Raw genomic sequence first — 21,654 nt, 5'->3', positions numbered from 1 at the left:
GGCGTGACATATAGTCACAAATTTTGACTCGTTTATAGATTAAGCATGTTCCCACACCAAACTTCCTTAAGGGTGTGTTTGATTGCCTGGATAACCAGTCAGAGAAGCAGCACGTCTGTGACTTGCAATACCTGCTTTAAGAAAAACCCTAGACATGTTCTCCAAGTTCGACACATAATATGCATTTTTTTCCAGATTTTTAGTCGAATGCAAGGAGATTTGGCTGAAAATTTTTTGCACTCAAACAATTTTTTGCGGCAATCAAACACAGTGTAGACGAGCAGTCCCCCATATCGAAACCCATTTTATGAGCCAATTTTAAGAATGGATCCACCTCTTCATCCACATCTGCCTGCAAACTCACTCGATTGGATGAGATAATTGGCAAAATTATTTCCATTTTCACCACTAATCATACTTGCCTAATTGGATGTCATTTAATTTGATTCGGAGTCAGATCTAGATTAGATATACAAATTACAGTACTGAATAGAAACTTCTACAAGTAACGAAACGTGGGTGTCCATCAGAAGCCAACATTAGGTTGGATTTGGTGTGAAAATCTCATGTTAAAGTTGAATTCAGTTGCAAATTAGGCAAAAGAATTTCTTACTGGATCTTGTTAATTCGAATTGGATTCAGATTATCAAATTGTATGAGGAAAAAATTAAAGGCGTCCCAAAATTTTGTAAATTTGATAATTTATTGAAGCAAGCCAAAAATCACTCGTTCCTGATCAGAATTGGAGATTGCCCCACTGCAGCACCCATAGTTCAACAGTTTTGAATCTGAAAGAGTCTCCAAATATTTTGATCACTTGAGCTTTTGTTTTCCTTTCTGCATTTCCTGAACCCAAGTTGAAGTCTTGTATCCAAATCGGTTCTGCAGTAACAAACAGCAGCACATTCTTCGAGAAAAAACTAAATAGTTAGTTGGTACTGTTTGATTTCTCAATGGGGTACCACTATCAAATTCACAGCTCAAATCTAACTTCAAATTCTCAGGTTTGATCAAGGAAATCGAATCCCATCTGAAGCGGACGGATATCTATAATTGGATATATAATTATTCAGACTCAAATGTCACAGTAGCTAAGTTCTCGTTGGATTATCTAATGTAAAATTAGTAAGATTAAGGATAATAACTTTATGGGCCTAAAATCCATTACTGCCAATTATCAATCCGGATTCATAAACTTTTAGCCAGATCTAGCAAGCAACTTGAGATCTGATTATTAAGCTAAAACCAAGTCTGAATTTGGTAGTGATATTCGGCGGGTATCTGATAAAGATCCAATCTACGTACATATATATGTATATATACATGACAGTTCCGTTCCCATAGGACCATCGTCGAGTTTGAATATGAATCTGATAATATATCATTGGATTAAATCAACTTCGATGAATCCGTAAGCCGTAATCTGATTAAAAGCTCACGACAAGCAGCAACAAAAGCACATGCTGCGGCCACTCTATGGGGACGACAGCCAACTCCTTTTTCACTACGCAGCGGCCAACCTGTTTGGATCTTGCTACGTCATTGTCTCTTAATTCACCGGCGGCCGGCATTAATGCAGTCACCATCCTTCGGCGTGTTCATAACGCCATTGTTGACGCGCCAGTCAGCTATTATTTTGGAAGGAACACCGGAAAAAGGCAATGGAAATGCCAGCAAATTACAGAGCACATTTCTCAAACCGACGCTCGCAGAGGTGGGAAAGCTTAGGGGAAGCTTCTCTGTCGTTTCATCCAATCGTAGAGCCAGAAAATTTTGGTTAAATGATATTAATCGGTTTTTGATTTAGTAAGATAAGTGCATATGGGGCATTGACATAGGTCTGGTTTGAGCACCACATGTGGCTGGACCCACGTCCAGTTCAGTCGTAGTAAAGGATTTTAAAGGATAGCGTGCGCAGTGGCCCACATCAGTCACATAGTAAGCTCCACTACTGGTTCCATCGGTGGTAAGCAGCCATGATAGCATATTGTATTCCGTAACTTTAAGCACCTAGAGATATAGTTATATACTCTTTCGAGTTGAGTTTAATCAGATTAGTTCAGTGTATTTAGATTCAAATCTGGTTGAGTGGAAGAAAATTTCACTGCCAGAATGAGAGCCAAAGCTTCCTTCCCCTTTACCGCATGGTTAGGCTGCGTCTGTGCCTCGGTTGGAACTTATATTTGTGTCCATACTGTTCGAACCAGCAATTAGCTGCTTACCAGCCACCGGCCCTAACCAATGCACACAAATCTAGTTCGAATTCAAACTCTATTCTTCTCAAAACTAATGTTTAGTTGGATTCATAAATCTATATCTGACTTGCATCATTATCAGATCCCCGTCAGATATCAGTCTCAGACTTCAGATTCAGTTTTATGCTACATACCAAGTTCATAAATCGCATTGACGCATACAATTATAAACCGTTTTTTTTTTAAATCATCTTCACAATCTTAACTGTCTTAATAATATAATATGGCATCTTCCCAATCTTTGGCGTCTTCTTTACTCTGTTTACTTTGGTCCCCCGATGCAAAGCTGCTGCGAGTTGGCTCGCCACCTTTATTGAACAACAGTCGAAGAATACACCAATTCCTTTGGTCGTCAGTATCGGGAATTTAAATCAAGTCGGCTGGCAAAGCATCCAAGGATTGCACCGACAACATGCAGTAGCAAATCCAATCGCATGTCTGTTCAATAAATGAGACAAAGAAATGTGTAGAACACTTCCATGTGCATTTAATTTAGATTATAACTGCTATGCTTTTATGATTGGATGAGATTGGATTTTTTGTGATAAAAACTTCAAGATGATAGTGTAATATTCGCTTCAGTGCTGTAAATTAATTTTACATCTATTTAGGTTGTCTTCCTAAAGACCTTGTTTCTGTAAAGATATTTTTGTATGGGTGTTTGTGCTGGCTTTTGTCGGTAGGATTTTGTCATCCAAGCATTTTTCTCAAAGCCACTCAAATTAGCTCAAGTTTTTTGTTCAAAGGATTAAACATCATGTTGTGTTACGATGTTGTATATATAATATAAAGTGAGCCGCTGCATAGTGCTCACTTTGTCACGGCTACACAGCACGTAAGCCGTCCATCTCCTTCAGATCAGATGTTACCAGTTTTATCATGTTTAAACAAAAAGAACGAAAACCTCCACCCGCTCATTCTCTCCTCCCTCTGATCCTCACCCTTCTGTCACGGCGATTACCAGTTGTTTTTGAATCTGAAGGATTATTTATCAAAGTAGTAGAAAGAGGTGTATAATCAATAAGAAGACCAAGTTAGAAAGATAGTTTAGCTTAAAATCCCCAATATAAGGGGCAATTTTAAAGACTTATTTGAATCCAAATCAATTTTGACAAGCATGACTTGTGGGACAAGAAGTTTGGGCTCTCTCCGTCTCTGTTGCCGCAGGTTTACTCTTAGTGGGCATGTTTGATGACGAGAAAAACTTGTCTGCAGTTCCCTTTACTGCAGACGAGTTCACTACAGTAAAAAAAAAACCAGACAGGCGCGTTCATACCCTTCATCGCCGAATATATATTTTTTTCTTTCTCCCTCTTTTTGTTCTCGAGTGGCTTCTCGTCACTCAATTTTGGTTAATGAATTCTTATTCATACTCAAAATAATCTCAAAAGGTCTGGTTTTCACCTTGCCAGCAAGTGCCATTTATGTTGTTGTGCCAAAGAACTACCACTCACCTGTTGTGATTTTGTCAAGTGTCTGAAAATCTTTATGCACTTACTTAGTTTATGCCTCTCAGTGAAGTCACAAACATATCTATGATTCAAGACGAGATTCATGGACCAGTTAGAGTGAAACAAATAGAAATGACTTACGATTGGAGAATTTGATTGTTTACACTTTGGTGGGTCATTTGGAACTCCAAGAATGACATTATTTATAGCAGTGAGGTTATCTCAATTCAGTACATGGTACCCTTCTTTTTGTATGATGTATGGTTAATTTCTCGTAATTTATGGGAAAATGGTCTCGTAATTTATGGGGAAATGGTATGGTTAATTTCTCGTAATTTATGGGGAAATGGTAGTATCTTCAACTTTTTACAAGAACGAAGAGCAGAGTCTTAGATGTAATCTCTTTTTGAGGTTCAACATTTTGTTGGACTTGTGTTAATGTTATTCTCCTTTCTTTTCTCTCTCTCTCTCTTCACCTGGGAAAGAATGTATCTGTCTAACCTGTAGCCAATTGATTCGCCCACGTTTGCCTTACAGGAATTGGCAAATTCACTCCTTAAACATTTGTGGCTCTGAAACAAAATCTCCCCATTTTAGTCTTTTAACAATGGTTAGCAGCTTCTGGCAGTAACCTACTTAAATGAGGTTTGCCTTTCCCATAGGGCATAAGATTGTTGGTTGAACTGAGGGCACAAGCTCGATTCCTGTGGTCTACGTCCATGTGTCAATTGTGATGTGAATTTATGTATATTGGACCCGTACTAGACACCGAAACAGCTCAGGACCCTTGGCAAAACTATTCGCATGTTGTTCTACTAACTTGTTTTTCATTTTAACCTTAATCGGTAAGTTAAACATTTGAAAGGAGATCACGACTTTAATTAACAAATTTAACCTCTAGACATCATAATTTGGAACACTTAAAAGTGAAACTGGGAAGACTGCCAACACAAATGTTGGGTGGATCTCAAATCTGAAGTTGTGAAATCTATTTTTTTTGCTTCAGTCATGGATTTCCCTTAATGCAGACTTGATATCAGCCCCAGATCTCAGATTCGAGGCTATAAAATATATTTAACAAGGATTTGAAGTCTTATGATTGAAAGGCCTAATGTTTAATCACTAAAACCAGCTTGCTTTCTTGAAGAATTCATAGATCTCAAGTCGAACCGGTTCGACTTTGACTTGATATACATGGATTTGATGCATACAATGGATTTAAGGTGGTTTTTTTTGTTAAGTCAGCTTACTCGTGAAACTAAGATTGGGGTTAACCAAAGGCCCGTTAGAGCGGTTTTGGAGTACCCAAACCTGAGATCCGGGATAAACTTTGACATGGGTCTCAGCTCGAATTCAAGATTCTATCAAACTGCAAAATTTTAGGACCATGTATCCAAACTCCCTTTTATCTTCAATGCTCCGGATCTTTACCCCGAAAAGAATGCATGCATTACGTGTTTTTGTGCTGTAGTCTTTGTGACTTTCAAGCAACGGATAAGAGATCCCTGATGGGAATGGGATCCATAGATCTGTAATCTGAGAGAAGCAAACACAGACCCAGTGAATTTTGGCAGTTTAAAGCTATTTTTAATTAAAATACCACTGATTTATATTGATACAAACAATTAGAAGACCAAATTAAAGTCGGTACAGCCGAAAAACCAAAATCCAAAATGCCACTCACTGTCATCAAAATTGATCGGAGTGGGCTTATGTCAGCTGATATATATTAAGGTCCATTGAATTCTTATGTGTTCACATGCACTTGGTCGATCGATGCAGCTGAGCACTTGACTGATGCAGCTTGGCACGTTGAGCACTTTGGCCACATGACATGAGCAGGCTTGTCCGAGGAGGTGGAGTGTAATGTGACTGGCTACTTGGCTGACTGGTAGCAGGCACTTGGCCAACTTGGCCGTGCCATTTGGTTCTTGCAGCTTTGCAAACACGAACATGCACTTAGGCAGGGGCGGAGGCAGGATTTTGTTCAAGGGCGGGCCAAACCATTCGCGGGTCGGGCCAAAAGGAAAAACAGGTCGGGCCAAACTAAAAAAATTTGATTTTTTACATATAAAGTTTTTTTTTCTGCTGGCCATGGCTCGGGCGGGCCCCCCTCCCTCCGCCCCTGCACTCAGGCTTATTAGCCCCTACGTAGAAAAATATGGTTCTGTAATGTGAAAAGACATTCAATTGATATCCAGTATCAATTTGATATGTGGAGTCGGGGTATGGATATATATCTCTCGGTGTATGTATGTGTGAGTGAGAGAGAGAGAGAGAGGGGTGGGGGAGAGAGAGATTGGTAGGTGCTATACACTTAGAGATGCTGAACGACAAAAAACAATTTTAGTCCTTGATTTTTTCTAGATCGTTAGTTGAGAGAAAAACAAGAAGAAAAATGTGTGAACTAATACTAGATTACATAAATGCTCTATTCACCTTTTTCTCATTATTGTTTCTCACCTGTCCAAAGCGTCTAGTACCTACCCTCTTTCTCTCTCTCTCTCTCTCTCTCTCTCTCTCTATATATATATATATATATATATATATATATATATATATATATATATATATATATATATATATATATATATAGCCGATAAAATGGGAATGTATATCAAAATTTGGGGACAAGAAGTCCCATAGTTACAGTAACAAACCGCAAGACAGAAGCAAAAAAGGAAATATACAAAACAACGTATAGAAAAAACAAAATAAGAGGGGGTGGAAAGATAGAACGGCAACATCACCCAGCCGCAGAAAGAGGACGACGCCGCAACTAAATGATAAAATGAACATCTCCCTGCACAAGACGAGCTATAGACTCCGGCGAAGAGAAGATGTTCCTGAAGACCCTGTTGTTGCATTCCTCCCAAATGCGCCACCAAGCTGAAATGAGCCACAGCCTCCAAACACGACCCCAAGAAACAACCAAGTTGGGGGAAGGATAAAAGAGGAAAAGAAGACGAATGAAAAGTGAGTCTGTAAGTCTACTAACAAGGGAAGGCCAGACAGAGGCAATGACACTAAAGAAAAAAGGACAAGATGTAAAAAGGTAGATCCGAGACTCAGTTGCGGCGAGACAGAGGGGATACTGGTTAGCTAAACTGATGCCAAGACGCTGTAAGTTGTCAAAAGTGTTGATGTGGCCAGCAAGAAAAAACCAAGCAAAAGCAATTGCACAAGGAGAGGGGCCAGGAGACCAAAAAGATCGGAGTGGGAGAGAAGCCACAGAAGAATCAAAGGAAGTCAGGTAGCAAGAAAAAAAAGTAAAACTCCGGTTAGGTGAAAGAGGCCAAGAAGGGGGTGCAAACGATGAGAGGTCAGTAAGGCGGAGGAAAATAGGAATGACGGAAAGCAGGTTGCACCAAAAGTGAGAGGGAGAGATCTGAGAGATGGAACCACTCCAAACACTGGGAGAAAGCATGTCAAATTTGGAGCAAATGAATAGGGTGATGGGGGAGTGCTCAGATTCTCTTTCTTCAGGCATCTCTGTTTTAGGTCGCTTTAACATAGCCATTAGGTCGACTAGAATGAGCTCCATTGTGCTTGGTTTTGTTATTTTAACCAGTCTACTAGTGATCGGTAGCGCAAGAGGGTGGAACTCGTACGATGCCTTATCTTGGATTATCTCAAAGGAGCAATTCTTGCATAATGCAGATGTTGTTTCCAAGAAACTGCTTGCCCATGGATATAAGTATGTTGTGGTCGACTATTTATGATATAGAAGGAAAGTAGAAGGAGCATACTCGAACTCTCTAGGATTTGATGTAATTGATACATGGGGAAGGCCACTTCCTGATCCTCAGAGGTGGCCTTCTTCGAAAGGTGGCAAAGGTTTCAAAAATGTGGCTGATGCTGTTCACAAGATAGGCTTCAAATTTGGGATTCATGTCATGAGGGGTATCAGCACCCAAGCAGTCAATGCCAACACCCTCGTTTTGGATGTTATCACGGGAGGTCAATACAACGATTCAGAGCGGCATTGGCAGGCAAAAGAAAATGGCCTAAAGGAGAGGGCCTGTCCTTGGATGTCACAGGGATTTATGGCCGTATACACTGATAAGGGAGCTGGTAGAGCATTCCTGACGTCACTCTATCATCAATATGCTGAATGGGGTGTTGATTTTGTGAAGCATGATTGCGTCTTTGGTGATGATCTAGATACAAGCGAGATACTAATTGTATCTGAGGCTTTACAAAGAATAAGTCGTCCAATTGTATATTCTCTCTCACCTCACCTGGAACACACGTTACGCCAGCCGTGGCTGCCAAAATTAGTAGCAGGGTGAATAGGATAACCAGTGATGATTGGGATGCATGGGAACATATCAAAAGGCACTTCAATATATCCAGAGAGAGAGAGAAAAGAAAGTTGGTAAAAAACAGACCACTTGGGTGGGTAAAAGACAAAAACCAAACCTATTGAAATTAATTGTTAAAATATCTTTTTTAAAGCCTCTGGCTTCACACACACACACACGCGCAAATCTGAGTCAAGTAGCTCAGTGATGAATCATTTAACTAATAACTGAGCGAAGTTTTAACGAAACCTAGCTCCTATTCTGTTCAGTGACTCCTTGAATCGAGTTGAAACTAGTGTTGTATGATCTCTGTGCCTAGTCATCGAAATTCCCAGCCATGACTGGATCCAGAGAAATTTTATCTCTGATCTTGTCTTGTGAAGTAAAAATCGTCTTGCACGTCATCCTTCCTCCTATAAATCTCCATGAGAACTTAGTGGTCGTTCTCTCCATGATACAGCCAGTCCGAGCTAGAATGGGTGCTTGTCCTAAAGCATTTGATTTGGATGGTGTCTGAACCTACTTGACGGTATCGCAGCCAAAAATCCAGGTAGCTCTTCGAGAAGCTTTGTTTTCATGTATATATGATATGTATGCTGGGGATTGACATTGACGCCATCTACTGGCAGGAGTTTCAAGGTAGAAAGGAATACCAAGTTTGTTCATTCATTTGTAGTGATTTATTGTGAGGTTTATAAAAAACAAAGCTATTAAAGATTATGATAAGATGAAGAAAGCAAACCGTCATCTGGATTCTACAAACTTGGAGATAAGACGATAAACATGGAAATTGAAGATTACAATGAGATAAAAGAAGAAAAACGTTATAGAACCCAAAAAATTCGGAATTGATACATCTGATCAGAAAATTGCTATAAATTCTGATGTTATGAAAGGAAAGCAGTTAGCGTGTACTCTGGATGTAGGTTCTCTTTAAACCGAACCACGTAAGTACTCATTTTTGACGGTCAGTCTGAATGACATATGATTTGTTGTCAAGTGAGTACTAATAGCATATAATTGTTCTGGTGCCTCTTCTTTTCTTTCACTTTTCATTTAGTTTAGGCATTGTAAATTATTCAGGTCTTCTCCGGAAACAACTTAACTCGGCGTAACACAGCAGAGGTTCAGATATCAAAAACGATGAGCAACCTAAGCGCATGAACGAAATTAACAACCTACTGGCTTTGCTAACAAAGAAGCTGAGATTTTTGGAACGCCACCGGAGAAAATCAGAGGTAAACTAGGGCAAGCTAGAATTGATTCCTGATAAGAATGTGCTTCTGTAAGCTATTTGAGGTCTCACGGTTGTGGGATTCCTGCTGAATGTTTCAAAACACTAGTTTCTTGCAGCTTCAAAATTAGTACCCCATGCTTCTTAATTCCCACGTTCCTAAACCCGAAACAGCTGTGTCTTAAACCAAGCAATCAGCAAAGGTCCGTCGAAAGTGAATCAAGGTCTTGCCGTGGTCCGTCCTCCATTTGACCTAACTCTTTTGCATTCACGTACTCCGGCACGTTGTACTTTGCTCGAAACCGGTTCCATCTCAAGTTTAAACCTGCCCCCAGTGTATCTAAATTTAAACTGTCACACTCTCTCTCCAAACAAATGGTCATTCACTTTGTGGCAGGCCTTGGGTGAGCTCGACTAAGATGTCCATACTCTTAAGAGAAAGAAACCCCTCCTTTTTTTCTTGATTTTGGGATCCAGAACTGCTTTAATATGTCAATAGGGAACAATACATCTATCCGCTACTCTAGAATGTCGTGTATCCAAAGTTTGTTGTCCAAAAGAATAACACTTATAAGAAGCAAATTGACGACCAAACTTTCACCACTTTGTAAGAATATCAATATATCTGATTTGGATTGGATATCTACTGAAAAAATTAGATATGAAAAAAAATGACCAATTAAAAAATCAAATCAAAATTTAACAAATGACATCTGATTGGATTCATGCAAAACATGAATATAAGATCCAATTTAGTTTTCAAAAAACATTCTACATCCAAATGCTCTTATATTTTGATAACAAGCTAAATTTAATTCAAAAATCGGAGTCAAATAAATTGTAAGATCAGATTTTAGATTCAGATATAACTTTTTTTGTTTGTTTTTATTTGAATCTATACGGTTAAAGATATATCTGATTTTAACCCAACCAGTTGACATCCTGTTGTCATACCAACCCACCAATCATGCTGAGCTACGCCTTTCAAGTGACTATCATGTCCTTGTAGTAGAAAGCCAAAAGCAGCAGCAGTCAAGCTGAACAAGGGGGTTTTCAACTTTAACTCCTTTGGTAATTCACTTCTTTAGACGTTTTTCTCAACCAATGTTTTCCTCCGCCACTCTTTTGCTTGCTTTTTCTGATTTATCGTTCCTTTTTACAACCATCAAAAGGAAAATGTCCGGCCACAGCCTTACCAACTTGTCATTGTGTGTGTTCTTGCGGTAATCAAAACCGGGAAAAAAATTGAAAATATCCTCTGGCATCACGTGACGATATCATATTTTATTGCAGAAATGAAGATGCAAGCACGTGAGGTCCGCCATTTAACCCTTTATGACGTCCGCTTAGGACAGAGCCAGACAAAAATTCAACGCGCTCGAAGATATCGATAAGCTCTACTATGTACACGTTGATACAAGCGGAAGAGCATCAATAGAGAGAGTTGTACGTCAGAAACGTCGCAATCAAGGAGCCCACACATATTGCTAGCGATGGAAGGAGGGTAACGTTTAGAAGCATGCTCTGACCCAAGTAACCAGCCAAAGTGATCGTGGCGTCTGCTACTACACGAGCCAATGTTCCCGCCTCGGTGGATAGCAAACCGCCGTTGTATGTGCCCCTAGCCAGCCTCGATGACATGACTTGAGAGAGCAGTGACAGATTCACACCTGCGGATAAGGACAGTTCCACACATCACAAACTCAAACACTAAAGACTATCAAGACAAGAAACCAAGTCATCGTTTATCGTATGTAAGGATATGATCAATCTAAAATCTGTGGATATCATATGATCAAAGTTGCGTTTTGTGTCCAAATACCACTAGGGACAATTCTAGAAACTGATTGGTTTTCATTTTATGGCTGTCTAGGAAAGAAACCACTTCGTCCATTACAATTCCTTCTCCCACAAGGCTCACATGGTTCGGATGGGCATGCTAGCCTTATTTTATCCCCGCCTCGTGCTTCTGCTGGAATCCTGGTTATGCTTCATCGTTTAGTGGCAGAAAATAGAGAAGAAATAATTGAAGGAGTTCCATGTACTCCTTGCAACCCAATACAGACAGCATCGTGACATTAACATGGGGAAGACTAGACAGTGAAATCGTCCGTGGTAACAAAGATGCTTTAGTCTAGATCCCAAGTTCAACTGTATCTGGACAGAAACGGGACCACTCACAAACCACAAACCCTGGGTAAAGACCAGGTTTGTCTAGGCAATGAAATCGGTTGTGTAAACTTTTCAAGTTTTTATTCATAAAAAAGCAAAGGCCCATCAGTGTGGTCCTCTGCAATTCCGTGTTTAGCAAAACCAAAATTTGCCACCCTGATATTTGTGTTCTCAGACATTAAGAGGGTGCTTGGTAGCAGGGCAAATGGAACACTGCATTCCAAAGAAGCAGCATTCATGTTACCGAATGCCCTCTAACGGTTCCAGCGTTACCGTTTTCACACGGATTTTGGAGCTACAGTTAGGAACGCTAAAAGCTGAACAAGTATTTGAGCATTGATAGTATCCCAGTAGAAGCACATTTTAAGGAATTACCTTCCAGAACTTCTGCAGCAACAAACGTGATAAGTGCAGATGTGACATATTGTGGGAGAGTATATGGGACTATAATATGGAAGCTCAACATGATGCCAATGAATACAAAGATCTCTGAAGCCAGCAAAATTTGCCTGCGAAACATTCAATTCAAACAGGGGATTAGAAACAGGAAAAATTCAGGGAAAAAATGATATAAGCACGAACAAACATAATATATTCAGAAAAGAAATGATATTGGAATGAACAAACATACAACAGGTTAATAAGTTTGAAAATTGAAAGCATAGAAGATGATCATGATCATGACGAATTAGATAATTCCAGGCTCAACCAAAAAGGAATCCCTTTCTGTGATCCGCACATTACCATGGGGTGGACATTGGATGGCCATGCTAACTTAACTATGCCCCGCAGGCCCAGATGCACTCCAAACCTAATTTTACCACAACCCAATTACCAATAGTCTATCAGGCCATTCTCAGGCAAGGGTCTAGCTACCCAGCTCTTACAGGGAGGGGCCTGAGAACTGGACCAGCCAAACCAAATTAAGTGCCTAATTTCCAACAGGCCTCACTGGGGCTGACTCTTGTTCAGGCATCTATATGTCCATTTTCTGCAGGCTGTACCAGATGCAAACCAGGTACTAAAGAGCCTGACAAGTACCAAGGAAGATCCAATTTTGTGCACACGTGTCCAACTTTACACACACAAAAATATGTGTGTGCCAATGCACACACACACACACACACACACACACAGACACACACACACAGACACATTGTTGCATGAGCATGAAAAGAATACTTTTTACCTTTCCTCAAACATATTGCTAAGGTAGGTACCAACTATGATATTTACAGGCAGCACAGTGAGACCAAGACATGCAAGGAATATAGCCACATTGGTTGTAGACCAATTGAAGTAGAATGTTGTAATGACACTTGATTCTGACAGTACAATCTCCATTGCATACTTTAGCATAAAATAGATCAGCAATTGCACCTGCAGCAAAGGAAAGAAGATTACTCTAGTTCTAATGGTTTAAGCATTTAAATTTAAGAGATTGACACAATATAGTTACATTAACAAAAAGCAAAAACACCGCAGAACATCATCCTCTTCAGACGTATATACAAGAGAATGACACAATATGATTGCATCAATGTATATTATATATATAATATACATATGTATATACACACAGAGAAGAAAGAGAGAGAGAGCGAATAGTAGCTCCAAGTACATACTCCCACATGCTTCTTTTTTAATGTAACCGTGTGTAAACTTGTCAGCTTTATAATTCATTCCACAGAAAACACATACGAAGCTAGAGGCACTTTTAGTGCTTAGGTGTTACTGGAGAAGTTAGAGAAAATTAACAGCTCAAATAGAACAAAAAACTTGATGGCCAACAACCAAGAACCTATGCAAAAACAAGATACTACATGTAGATTAAATGAAAAGCATATTCAAGTACGACTTTCGTAATGTTCAAATTTACTATCTATGTGTGCATACAGAATTGGAGCTATTTTATGAGAACAAAGCACAAACAGTCAAGATTCACAACATTCTTGAACACTGAACAGGTGTGGTAGAAGCAGGCAAAATCAGAAACTTAAGCAGGGGGACCTGAATGCTTTTCTCAAAATTTCAGGGGGAAGACCAAAGGGAATTCTTAAAGCTCTTATTCCAAAATTTCAGAGGGAAATCCCTCTCCCACCTATAGGAAATGTAAGTCAAGTTGACCATATAAATAGTTGTCAGAGAATAATAAAGACAATGAAATTGGAAGAATCTACAGTGCAAAAGACTTTCAAGCAAGAGAACAGAAGTGCACGTAGACGAAGTCCTATACCTTCACCGATGGAGTAAGTAATCTGTATGCAGACACAATAGTTGTAGCGGGCCTGTGAGATTCCTCTGGAGCTTCTTCACTGCCATCAAATTCCTGATCCACATCTTCATCCTGCACCTTCTCATCTCCATTTGAAAGAAGGGGCTGAGCAAGTCCATTTTCCAGTGATTGGATATTTTCTGTACCTACTGGCAGACAGACTTCAAAGGTTATAAATGTAAAGAACTCACAGAGAAACACAGATGAGGAACTTTTTGAATCAGGTAGATGGTGATTAGTACCAATATTAGGCTCCTTGGTTGAATTGTTTTGTGGAGCTTCACGAGCAGGCTCTCTGAATGAAATCCACAACCAAATCAGATAAATTAACCACGCCAGAGCCATCACCCACCCTGGTAAAGTGTTTTCATTGATTGTGAGCATTGAAAACCTAAAATTTGTTTGAAGCAGTCCCGCAAGAGCAGGACCACATGCCATTCCCAGAGCACTAGCACTAACAAATGCTGCTGATGCTTGCATTCGTATTTTCGTAGGCACGCAGTCGCTAATGTAACGCCGATTAACAGCTCGGGCTGAACCCAATCTGCAGTTTAACCAAAGTTACAATTACTAGTTAGCAATTATGGATAACTTTCCTAGTAACAAGCATCAGACCTAACATGCCCAAACAACAGAAAGAAATCCCAGATTGATAATTTAAATTTCAAACATGTTCAAGATGAAGCCAAAAAAAGAAAAATGACTTGCAAGTGCATAACAGGTAGACAAAAAATATAGTTAATTAAAAGCTCTGAGAGCCAGTTAAGTCAATTAATTTAAGAATAAGTCAAAGTTCTGCATTCAAAAGTTTTTCAGCGTGTCAGTAAATGTGTTTGACTGAATCTGCCTTTCCACAAAAGGAATGGAAAAAAAGGCACATTTCAAGCTAGAGAACATCTTCTCCCAAACAGGTACATTGACACTGGATACTTGAAACTTGGAACACATAAAATCAAGAATTGCATGCTATCCTTCATTTGAGTAGGACATCGAAAGTACCTACCCACAGAAAAGGCGTCCAATTAAGAGTATGCTTATGGAATCAAGATCATAAGCCAACGCATACAATGTATTGCCCAGAAGAAGAACAATGCTGCTAAAAATAAGAGGCCTGAAGTATGATCTGTTTGACCATGCACTGAAATATACAGAGGAGAACACTTGAGCAACAGCCATTGACCCAATTATTATACCACATACAGTTGGAGCAGCTCCAAGGCTCATTGAGTAGTCATCTGCAGTCGGCACAATAATATAGGTATTAACCATATAGAGGAATGTATTTGCCAAGTTCAAGACCAATGACATGAAATGGTATCTCTCTTCATCAATGATTTCCTCAGATGGTGGTGCCGGCAACTCATCCTGAATAATAAGTGCATGCTGCCCCAAGAATTTGAGAAAATTTGTGGAGTGTGTCAGCCGGTCCACGGCTGCCTTAATGGATTCAATAACAGGATCCTGTAGATTGGATCAAAGATAGGTATGAATAGCTGTTACGCATTATCACATTAAAGAACATGAAAATAACAAACTAACGAGTCATCTAATAATGTACTTAAGGTCCTTAGCAAAAATCCAAATTCAGTGAGGAAAATTAACCACAGAGCACAAAATACAGACCTGCAAAGCAGCAGCTGGCTGATCATAAATCGATAAATAGCTTCCCTGATGGTCCTTGAGGTCAGCAAGATTACGAGATAATGCACCCACTACAGCTCCAATGCCCTATACAAACCATCATTGTCTAAACTGATGAATCTTAGTATATGACCTTTATTTTGCAGTTCAAAGGAAGTTTACTAAAATTTCTATTAGCCATCTGTTTGTAATATTTAGAAAATTGAGTAACTAATTCGGACACTTTACCACATGCTTGAACACTTGCTGAAGTTGAGAATAAGGATGATTTGCCCGAGTTGTCACATAGTAATCAGTAAATCTATAACCAAACCGTTTGTCAAATTTCTTCAGTATCTTTCTCAGACCAATAGCATTGACCTCAACAAAGTACAGAAGCCTCAAAAGATCTTGTCCCACAGCTCTATATGCCTCCCGAAGTTCAACTATTTCAGCAATAGCAGGCTGTTGCAGAAGAATCTCACGCTGCTCCCCTAGCTTTTCTATGCGGCTTGCAAGGATCCCTTGTTGTTCCAATAGAAACAAGACGATCTTCTCAATCTGGGCCAGAAAACATATGGGAGACAAGGTTACCGGTAGATTCCTTACAGTACATGAATTTTCTTGTAGGTTCAAAATTCAAGGATAACATCATATTCCACAAGGACACAAATTAGTATAATGCAACTTAGTCGCGATGTGCAGACCTGGTGATCTAACATCCGGGAGAACTCTTTCATCACTTGACGTCGATTTTCTGCTCCATCCTGAATCTGACGGGCATACTGCCTGACCTTTTTTTTCATTAGCTTGTAGTTGATATAATACCTAACACAATTACATATCATGAGATTCTAACTACATAACCTGCAAACACAAAGACAAAGGAAGCTGATAGGCTTCACAAGCCTATACAATGTAAGGTACCTTTCCCATTCTGGAAACTGATGCTCCTTTAGCCTTTTCCCAAATGCCACCATTTTGTTTTTAGAAGGAAGAACTGCAAGCCATGAAAATAACAGATTAAGGGAGTCTCAGTTAAAATTTTACCTAAACTCAAGTATAGGGATGCAAAACAGTAAAAGGAAAAAACAGTCACTAGCTATGGTTGATAACAAGTGGAACCATATAAGAAGGCAGACAGCTAAAGTTCAGAAGGAGAACTGTACTGAAAGGCATTGAAGATGTCCTCAAACTTCAGTGGCCTGTTACAAGAGTAGACACTAAAAACATTCCACTTCCCAAATGCCATTCAGAAAAGAACTTATAAATGGACTTTACATGGTATGTCATCTATAAATGTAGAAAATTATAATCCGAAGGTAACCTAAGCTTCAACATAACTGTACATAGGGGAAAAAGTGGAAAAACCAAGCAAAAAAAAGACTCAAAATTTTGGATATGTAAAATTATTCAATAAAATTTCCAAGTTCCAGATAATTAGCATTGTTCACATAGTCCAAAGACCAAACTGAAAACCTGCATTTACGTGGTGGCAGTTCAACGGAGTCTATGGAAAATCAGTTCAGGACATCCTCTGCTTCATTTACTTTCTTGAACTTTGAATAAAAGTAGCTAGAATTTCAACACCAAATCTGGCTTGATTTTGATAAAGTCAAGGAAATCTTTGCCCATAAGCACCTGTTACTAGCAGTTCTCAACACTCAAATAGGCCAAATCACTTGTGTTGCTAAAGTTACCTTTAACAAACAACATACAGTTACTTCGTCTTAGGTAGAATTGAATATTTAAAGAAAAAAGGGAACTACAGAATGTTGATTAAAAAAAACCTTGAGAAGGATGATTTGCATTTATTGAAAAAACTGAGACAAAGAAACACGATAATACTCAAAAGGTAACAAAGAAAATTGAAATGTACTGCTAGGAAAAATTTAAGCAAAAGGTAAAGTCACTTTAAACTGTTCAAGTCTCCAGCTCCAAACAGAGGATACGTCATGGTCCAAGAGCCACAGAGAAACTGCCCTTTGACGTTAGAGACACCAGAATTTATTCATATCTGAGAATGTCTCTTTCGCGATGACGTACTGGACTATAATCAGGTTTCAACAGGCTATATTTATTGGCCATAAATGCTGTACTTCAGTGAGTATTGCAAAAGCTCTACGAATGTGTTCATACTTTATACATCTTCTACTCGCGACTTAAAAAGCTTGGACACCGGAATCTCCCAATAACCTCAATCGTAAGGGGTTTACTCACCTTATGCTGAAGCGCCTGTGGGTGTGTCTTGCTTAGCTAACAATATGTATCGACGCCTTTTAGATGATTATCAACAAGCACAAAAAGAGTCCCGGTTTTCCTTACAAGATCTGCATGAGGTACGACCCGTACAAGAAGATGATCTGGAAAAGGAAACAAAGAGAGAGAAGCTCAAAAATCAAATAAAAATTGCAGTCTGCAGAGAACATCCGTTTTTCTCCTTCTACATCAGCTCTAGCGACATATTGCAAGGAAAACACATGTTACTCAAACGTCACCTGATCAAAATGCGTTGATTCAGAGACAGAAGGAATCAACTAGACTAAAAAACCTGAAACCGACACAAAAAATCGGGCTAAACAGCAATACTTATCAGGAAAACACTGACGAGTCGTCGAAATAACGACTCACTAATCCTTCAGCTATGCTGCTGAAATCCAGTTTTTGAGAAGTGAACATGCGGAAAGACGACGAAATTCCCCTGAACAACAGACTTCCAAGAAGATTTCGTGGACAAACCCGAACTCCGGTTTCCTGTTTCCAGGTTTCACCTAGCAAGCTGGAAATTTTCAAATGAACGGAAAAGAGCGACAAGCACGGACAGGAGCAAACATTGAACGGCATGTTCTGGACGGCGTTCCAACCGAAATTACTAGATGAAAAACAAGAAAAAAGTAAAAGACCGAGAGTACATCTTACAGAACTACAAGATTTGTTATGAGCCGCAAATGACGCCAGTTTCAACGAAACCGAGCGATTAACGTGCAGAAATTTCCGAAATAGATCAAAGAACTCAAACTCGAACACCGAGTGCCTAGGGGTTCAATCTCGACAAATTCGCTCCTTCCACCAAAAACTAAAAGATCTCCGGCCTCAAAAGGTTCCAGCAAGAGGCAAAACACACAGAAATCCAGAAATCTCCGCCAGAAGCTGAGCCGGCTGCATAAGCAAGCACAAAGCAAGCAATAACCATAACCATGCAAAACGTTCTCGACGAACCTCTAGAGTTTAATGGAACCTGTACGCCAAGCAGAGAGATGACAACAAAACGAAAGAAGCTCTCGAATTCGGAAATAGTCCAGAGAGGTTTTCCTTCGCAGCAGCAGAAATGGCCGCTCCTTCCGAAGCCCGAGATATTCACCTAACTGCTCTCCTCAGAGCCTTCTAGGGGAGAGGGAGAGAGAGAGATCGACCTTCCACCTCCTCTGCTTCTTCTTCTTTCTGGGAAAGCGGGGGCTGCATAGGACGAATGCCGCGCAGACGAGCTTATGAAAAAATGTCACACGCGGCGCATTTATAGGGTGGGAGAATTTGTCTCCTAGGAGGAAATTTCTGGATTTATAGGGGCCAGGAAGAAATTTTGTGACAGACAGGAAAGTGACATTACTGATAGGGAATTTTTCACTTAGGATCCTGAATTTGTCTCATAATTCGGAAGGCCTCGTTACTTTCTGATCCTTCACACGAGCCTCGCCCTTTTCGCAAAGGCCCTTTCAGTTTACGCGCTCAAGCAAAAGTTCCCGAGTTCCTTAAGCTGGGCATGAGAATAGAGCAGCATCTCTTTCTGGCTTGAAAATTTTGAATTTCTGAGAAAAACCAGGACCCAAGTCGCAAAATCCAAAAAGGGAAGTTCGTCTGGAAAAATTTGCGGGCAAAAGGTTGGAACCGAAACGGGGGGACTTCGTTATTACAAGTTCACGTTTCCCGAGATATTTCTGGTTAATACGGGAAATTGCGGGATAATCTTGCGGGGCGGTGGGAGGCGCGCTACGGAACGCGTGATTACCGAATCGGCGTTGTTCTGGGGAGACGCAGGCGAATCGGTGATCAGTTGGGTCCACTTGTTCAAGGCGTCAAAGAAGAAGCGCGACAGCTGGCCACAACCGATCGCCGATTCACCGCTGCCGTAAACGATTCGGATGCGGTCTTTGACTGGACTGTGGGTTGATCTTCAAAATGGCCGGGCCGGATCTCGTCCTTCTGTGTCGTACCGAATCGGGTTTCCTCGTATCGTCCTTGCAACCGGTGCAGTTCGAAACCGGTGGGTGGCCGTGAGGTTTAGCTATAAAAGTTTTACTATAGTTGCTTTGAAAAACATTTATGAAACGCGTCAAATTTTAGAAAGGGATTTGACAATGTAGAAGTATTGTTGATATGTCACAAAGTTGTATCCATCATATATAAGAGATGTCTTGATTTTCAACCATGAACACTTATATCACATAGTTAGGATCTCGAAGAAAATAACTGTACAAATTGGACTTTTAAAATACAACCACATAAATTATGCAATTTTTGGCAAAATTCCACTTTTAAATTATATCAAACCTTAGAAATATGAAATTGAAAAAATACGTTCAAATATGGAGTCCGTTTGATAATAAAGAGTTTGTTACTGTTTCATAAATCTACCCGAAGATTGAAGCAAATTCATAACAAACTTTTATCCTTGTCAAACAGCCTTCACAAAAAAGGAAACATGGCCTTCATATTATTTCATTTCAAATGCATTAAATTGATATTTTCCTTTTTCAATATTAAACTGGTGGGTGCACAAACTTATCAGGTGTTGGATGCAGGTATCATTCGGTGTCCGTGGGTCCAAAAAGACAGGGGCATTGATGGGTAGGGGCTCAGTGGGATATCTAAAACTTTGAATTTACATGCGAATCTCGGTGGACCTCGGTTTAATTATATGAGGCGCCCACGAGACCCGAGTCACTGCCCCAAAGCCAATTGAAAATTTATGTTCTATTTTACATCAAAAACTATGGACATTGCAGTTTTAATACATTTGAAAGTCCAACCAATGGTCTAATCAAAGTGCGTCTCCAAATTCTTTAAATCTCATTTATAATCTGAAATGTCCTTATCTGATACACCAACCATGAGGATCTCAGACATGATAAATCCATCCAGTCCTTATTTATGCAATAGTTATCACATATCCAGTTTTAGCTTATGGAACAACTTGTATATTCTAAAGAGAGCATCATCTTTAAAGGCTTGAAGGGCAATTTTTTTGTTAGATTAAAACACAAGAACCATTGGCTAAATTTTTTCTTATTATTATCCTCTACCATTAAATTATATGCTTGCAGTTTTAGCCTTTTTTTAGGTAAATAAACGTTCACATTGTGGCTTGCTTTCACTGGCTAGGTAGTTCCTTTTTTTGAACTATAAGAACCAAAAAGGAAATTTTTCATTTTTTAGTAGGCAAGGTGCTATTAAGTAAACTAGTATCAGTGCAATTAAACTAGTTCAAAATTGCATATCAGTATTATATTATTTATTTATTTATTATAAACTAGATCTTGAATTTTATCTCTCCAAACCTGGCTAGAGTTGCTAAAACATGCTTTAGTGATGCGTTTATTTTATCTTTAATTATGAGGTGGCGGATGCATCCAAGCCTGCAAGAGAAGGGATAAGTTCGATATTGCATCATGAAATCCAAAGCCTATTAAGCTTACAGACTCTCTCTCAATATCAGGATTTTTAAATTGTGCCTCTTACATTTATGAAATACATATTAAAGTCATTCTTGCTAATATGAAATCTGTTCTTGTTCCCATTTTACATAATCAACGTCCACATGCAAATTGATTATGTAAAATAGGCGGAACACAAAAAGCAAGATGCTTTTTCTGCAAATTTTTAATATGCTTTGAGGTAACAAATTTCTCTGAAAGAAAGATGTCAAGTTGTAAGGGAAATAATGATCTTCAAGCATATAAAATAATATCTCTTCCCTTTAAGAATAGACTGATCCCCCTTTCTTTTTTCTTATGTTGGCATGCATAGTAGGGGACATACATCACTTATAGACAAATTAATGGAACAATTGTTGGCGAGATCAAATGCCTCTTAAGAGGTTGTTTGGAGACGGTAACTGTTACTGTCTCATAAATTTGACCTAAAGATCAAAGCAAGTTCACTAGAAGCTGTAACACAATGTTCCATAAACATGCTTCAATTATTGTGATACATTCATAAAACGGTAACAAGTTGTTCTTACTGTCAAACAACCCCTAAAGAAAAAACTTGACAGATTGTATTAGAGTCCGTGTTGTAAGCGGTATGACAGCCATATGATTTTTGCAATTCGGGCCCGATTTTTTAA

The 21,654-nt window shown here is 39.4% G+C and overlaps 1 protein-coding gene and 1 pseudogene across 4 annotated transcripts; one reads left to right on the top strand and one right to left on the bottom strand.

Annotated features, from left to right (window-relative positions):
- Window positions 1–7,161: 7,161 nt before the first annotated feature.
- On the top strand, window positions 7,162–9,174 carry LOC116247559 (uncharacterized; annotated as a pseudogene).
- Window positions 9,175–10,503: 1,329 nt separating this feature from the next.
- On the bottom strand, window positions 10,504–18,787 carry LOC116247749 (SPX domain-containing membrane protein OsI_21475-like). Of its 4 annotated transcripts, none has more exons than XM_031620049.2 (12): window positions 18,531–18,787; window positions 17,532–17,674; window positions 16,239–16,311; window positions 16,019–16,139; window positions 15,561–15,872; window positions 15,315–15,419; window positions 14,695–15,152; window positions 13,934–14,235; window positions 13,653–13,852; window positions 12,606–12,796; window positions 11,792–11,925; window positions 10,504–10,914 (listed from the first exon to the last, which is right to left on the bottom strand). In XM_031620049.2, the coding sequence occupies exons 3-12, from the start codon at window positions 16,289–16,291 to the stop codon at window positions 10,676–10,678; spliced, it is 2,115 nt and encodes a 704-aa protein (XP_031475909.1). In that variant the 5' UTR covers window positions 16,292–16,311; window positions 17,532–17,674; window positions 18,531–18,787; the 3' UTR covers window positions 10,504–10,675. The 4 variants fall into 4 exon arrangements, with proteins under 4 accessions (XP_031475909.1, XP_031475911.1, XP_031475912.1 ...); XM_031620051.2 differs by having other exon boundaries at window positions 13,653–13,840; XM_031620052.2 differs by having other exon boundaries at window positions 13,653–13,837.
- Window positions 18,788–21,654: the final 2,867 nt, after the last annotated feature.

Source organism: Nymphaea colorata, chromosome 2 (genome assembly GCF_008831285.2).
Source record: "Nymphaea colorata isolate Beijing-Zhang1983 chromosome 2, ASM883128v2, whole genome shotgun sequence".
NCBI classification, from domain to species: domain Eukaryota; kingdom Viridiplantae; phylum Streptophyta; class Magnoliopsida; order Nymphaeales; family Nymphaeaceae; genus Nymphaea; species Nymphaea colorata.
This window is presented reverse-complemented; position numbering and strand designations above follow the sequence as displayed.

Bases quoted from the DNA above. Each gene is read 5' to 3' on its own strand.
- LOC116247749 (XM_031620049.2), bottom strand. From the start codon at position 16,291: ATGGTGGCATTTGGGAAAAGGCTAAAGGAGCATCAGTTTCCAGAATGG. The intron at 14,236-14,694 runs GTAGGTACTTTC...GTTAAACTGCAG, and splicing joins ATTGGACGCCTTTTCTGTGG to ATTGGGTTCAGCCCGAGCTG. The intron at 11,926-12,605 runs GTAAAAAGTATT...AATGTTTCGCAG, and splicing joins AGCAATATGTTTGAGGAAAG to GCAAATTTTGCTGGCTTCAG.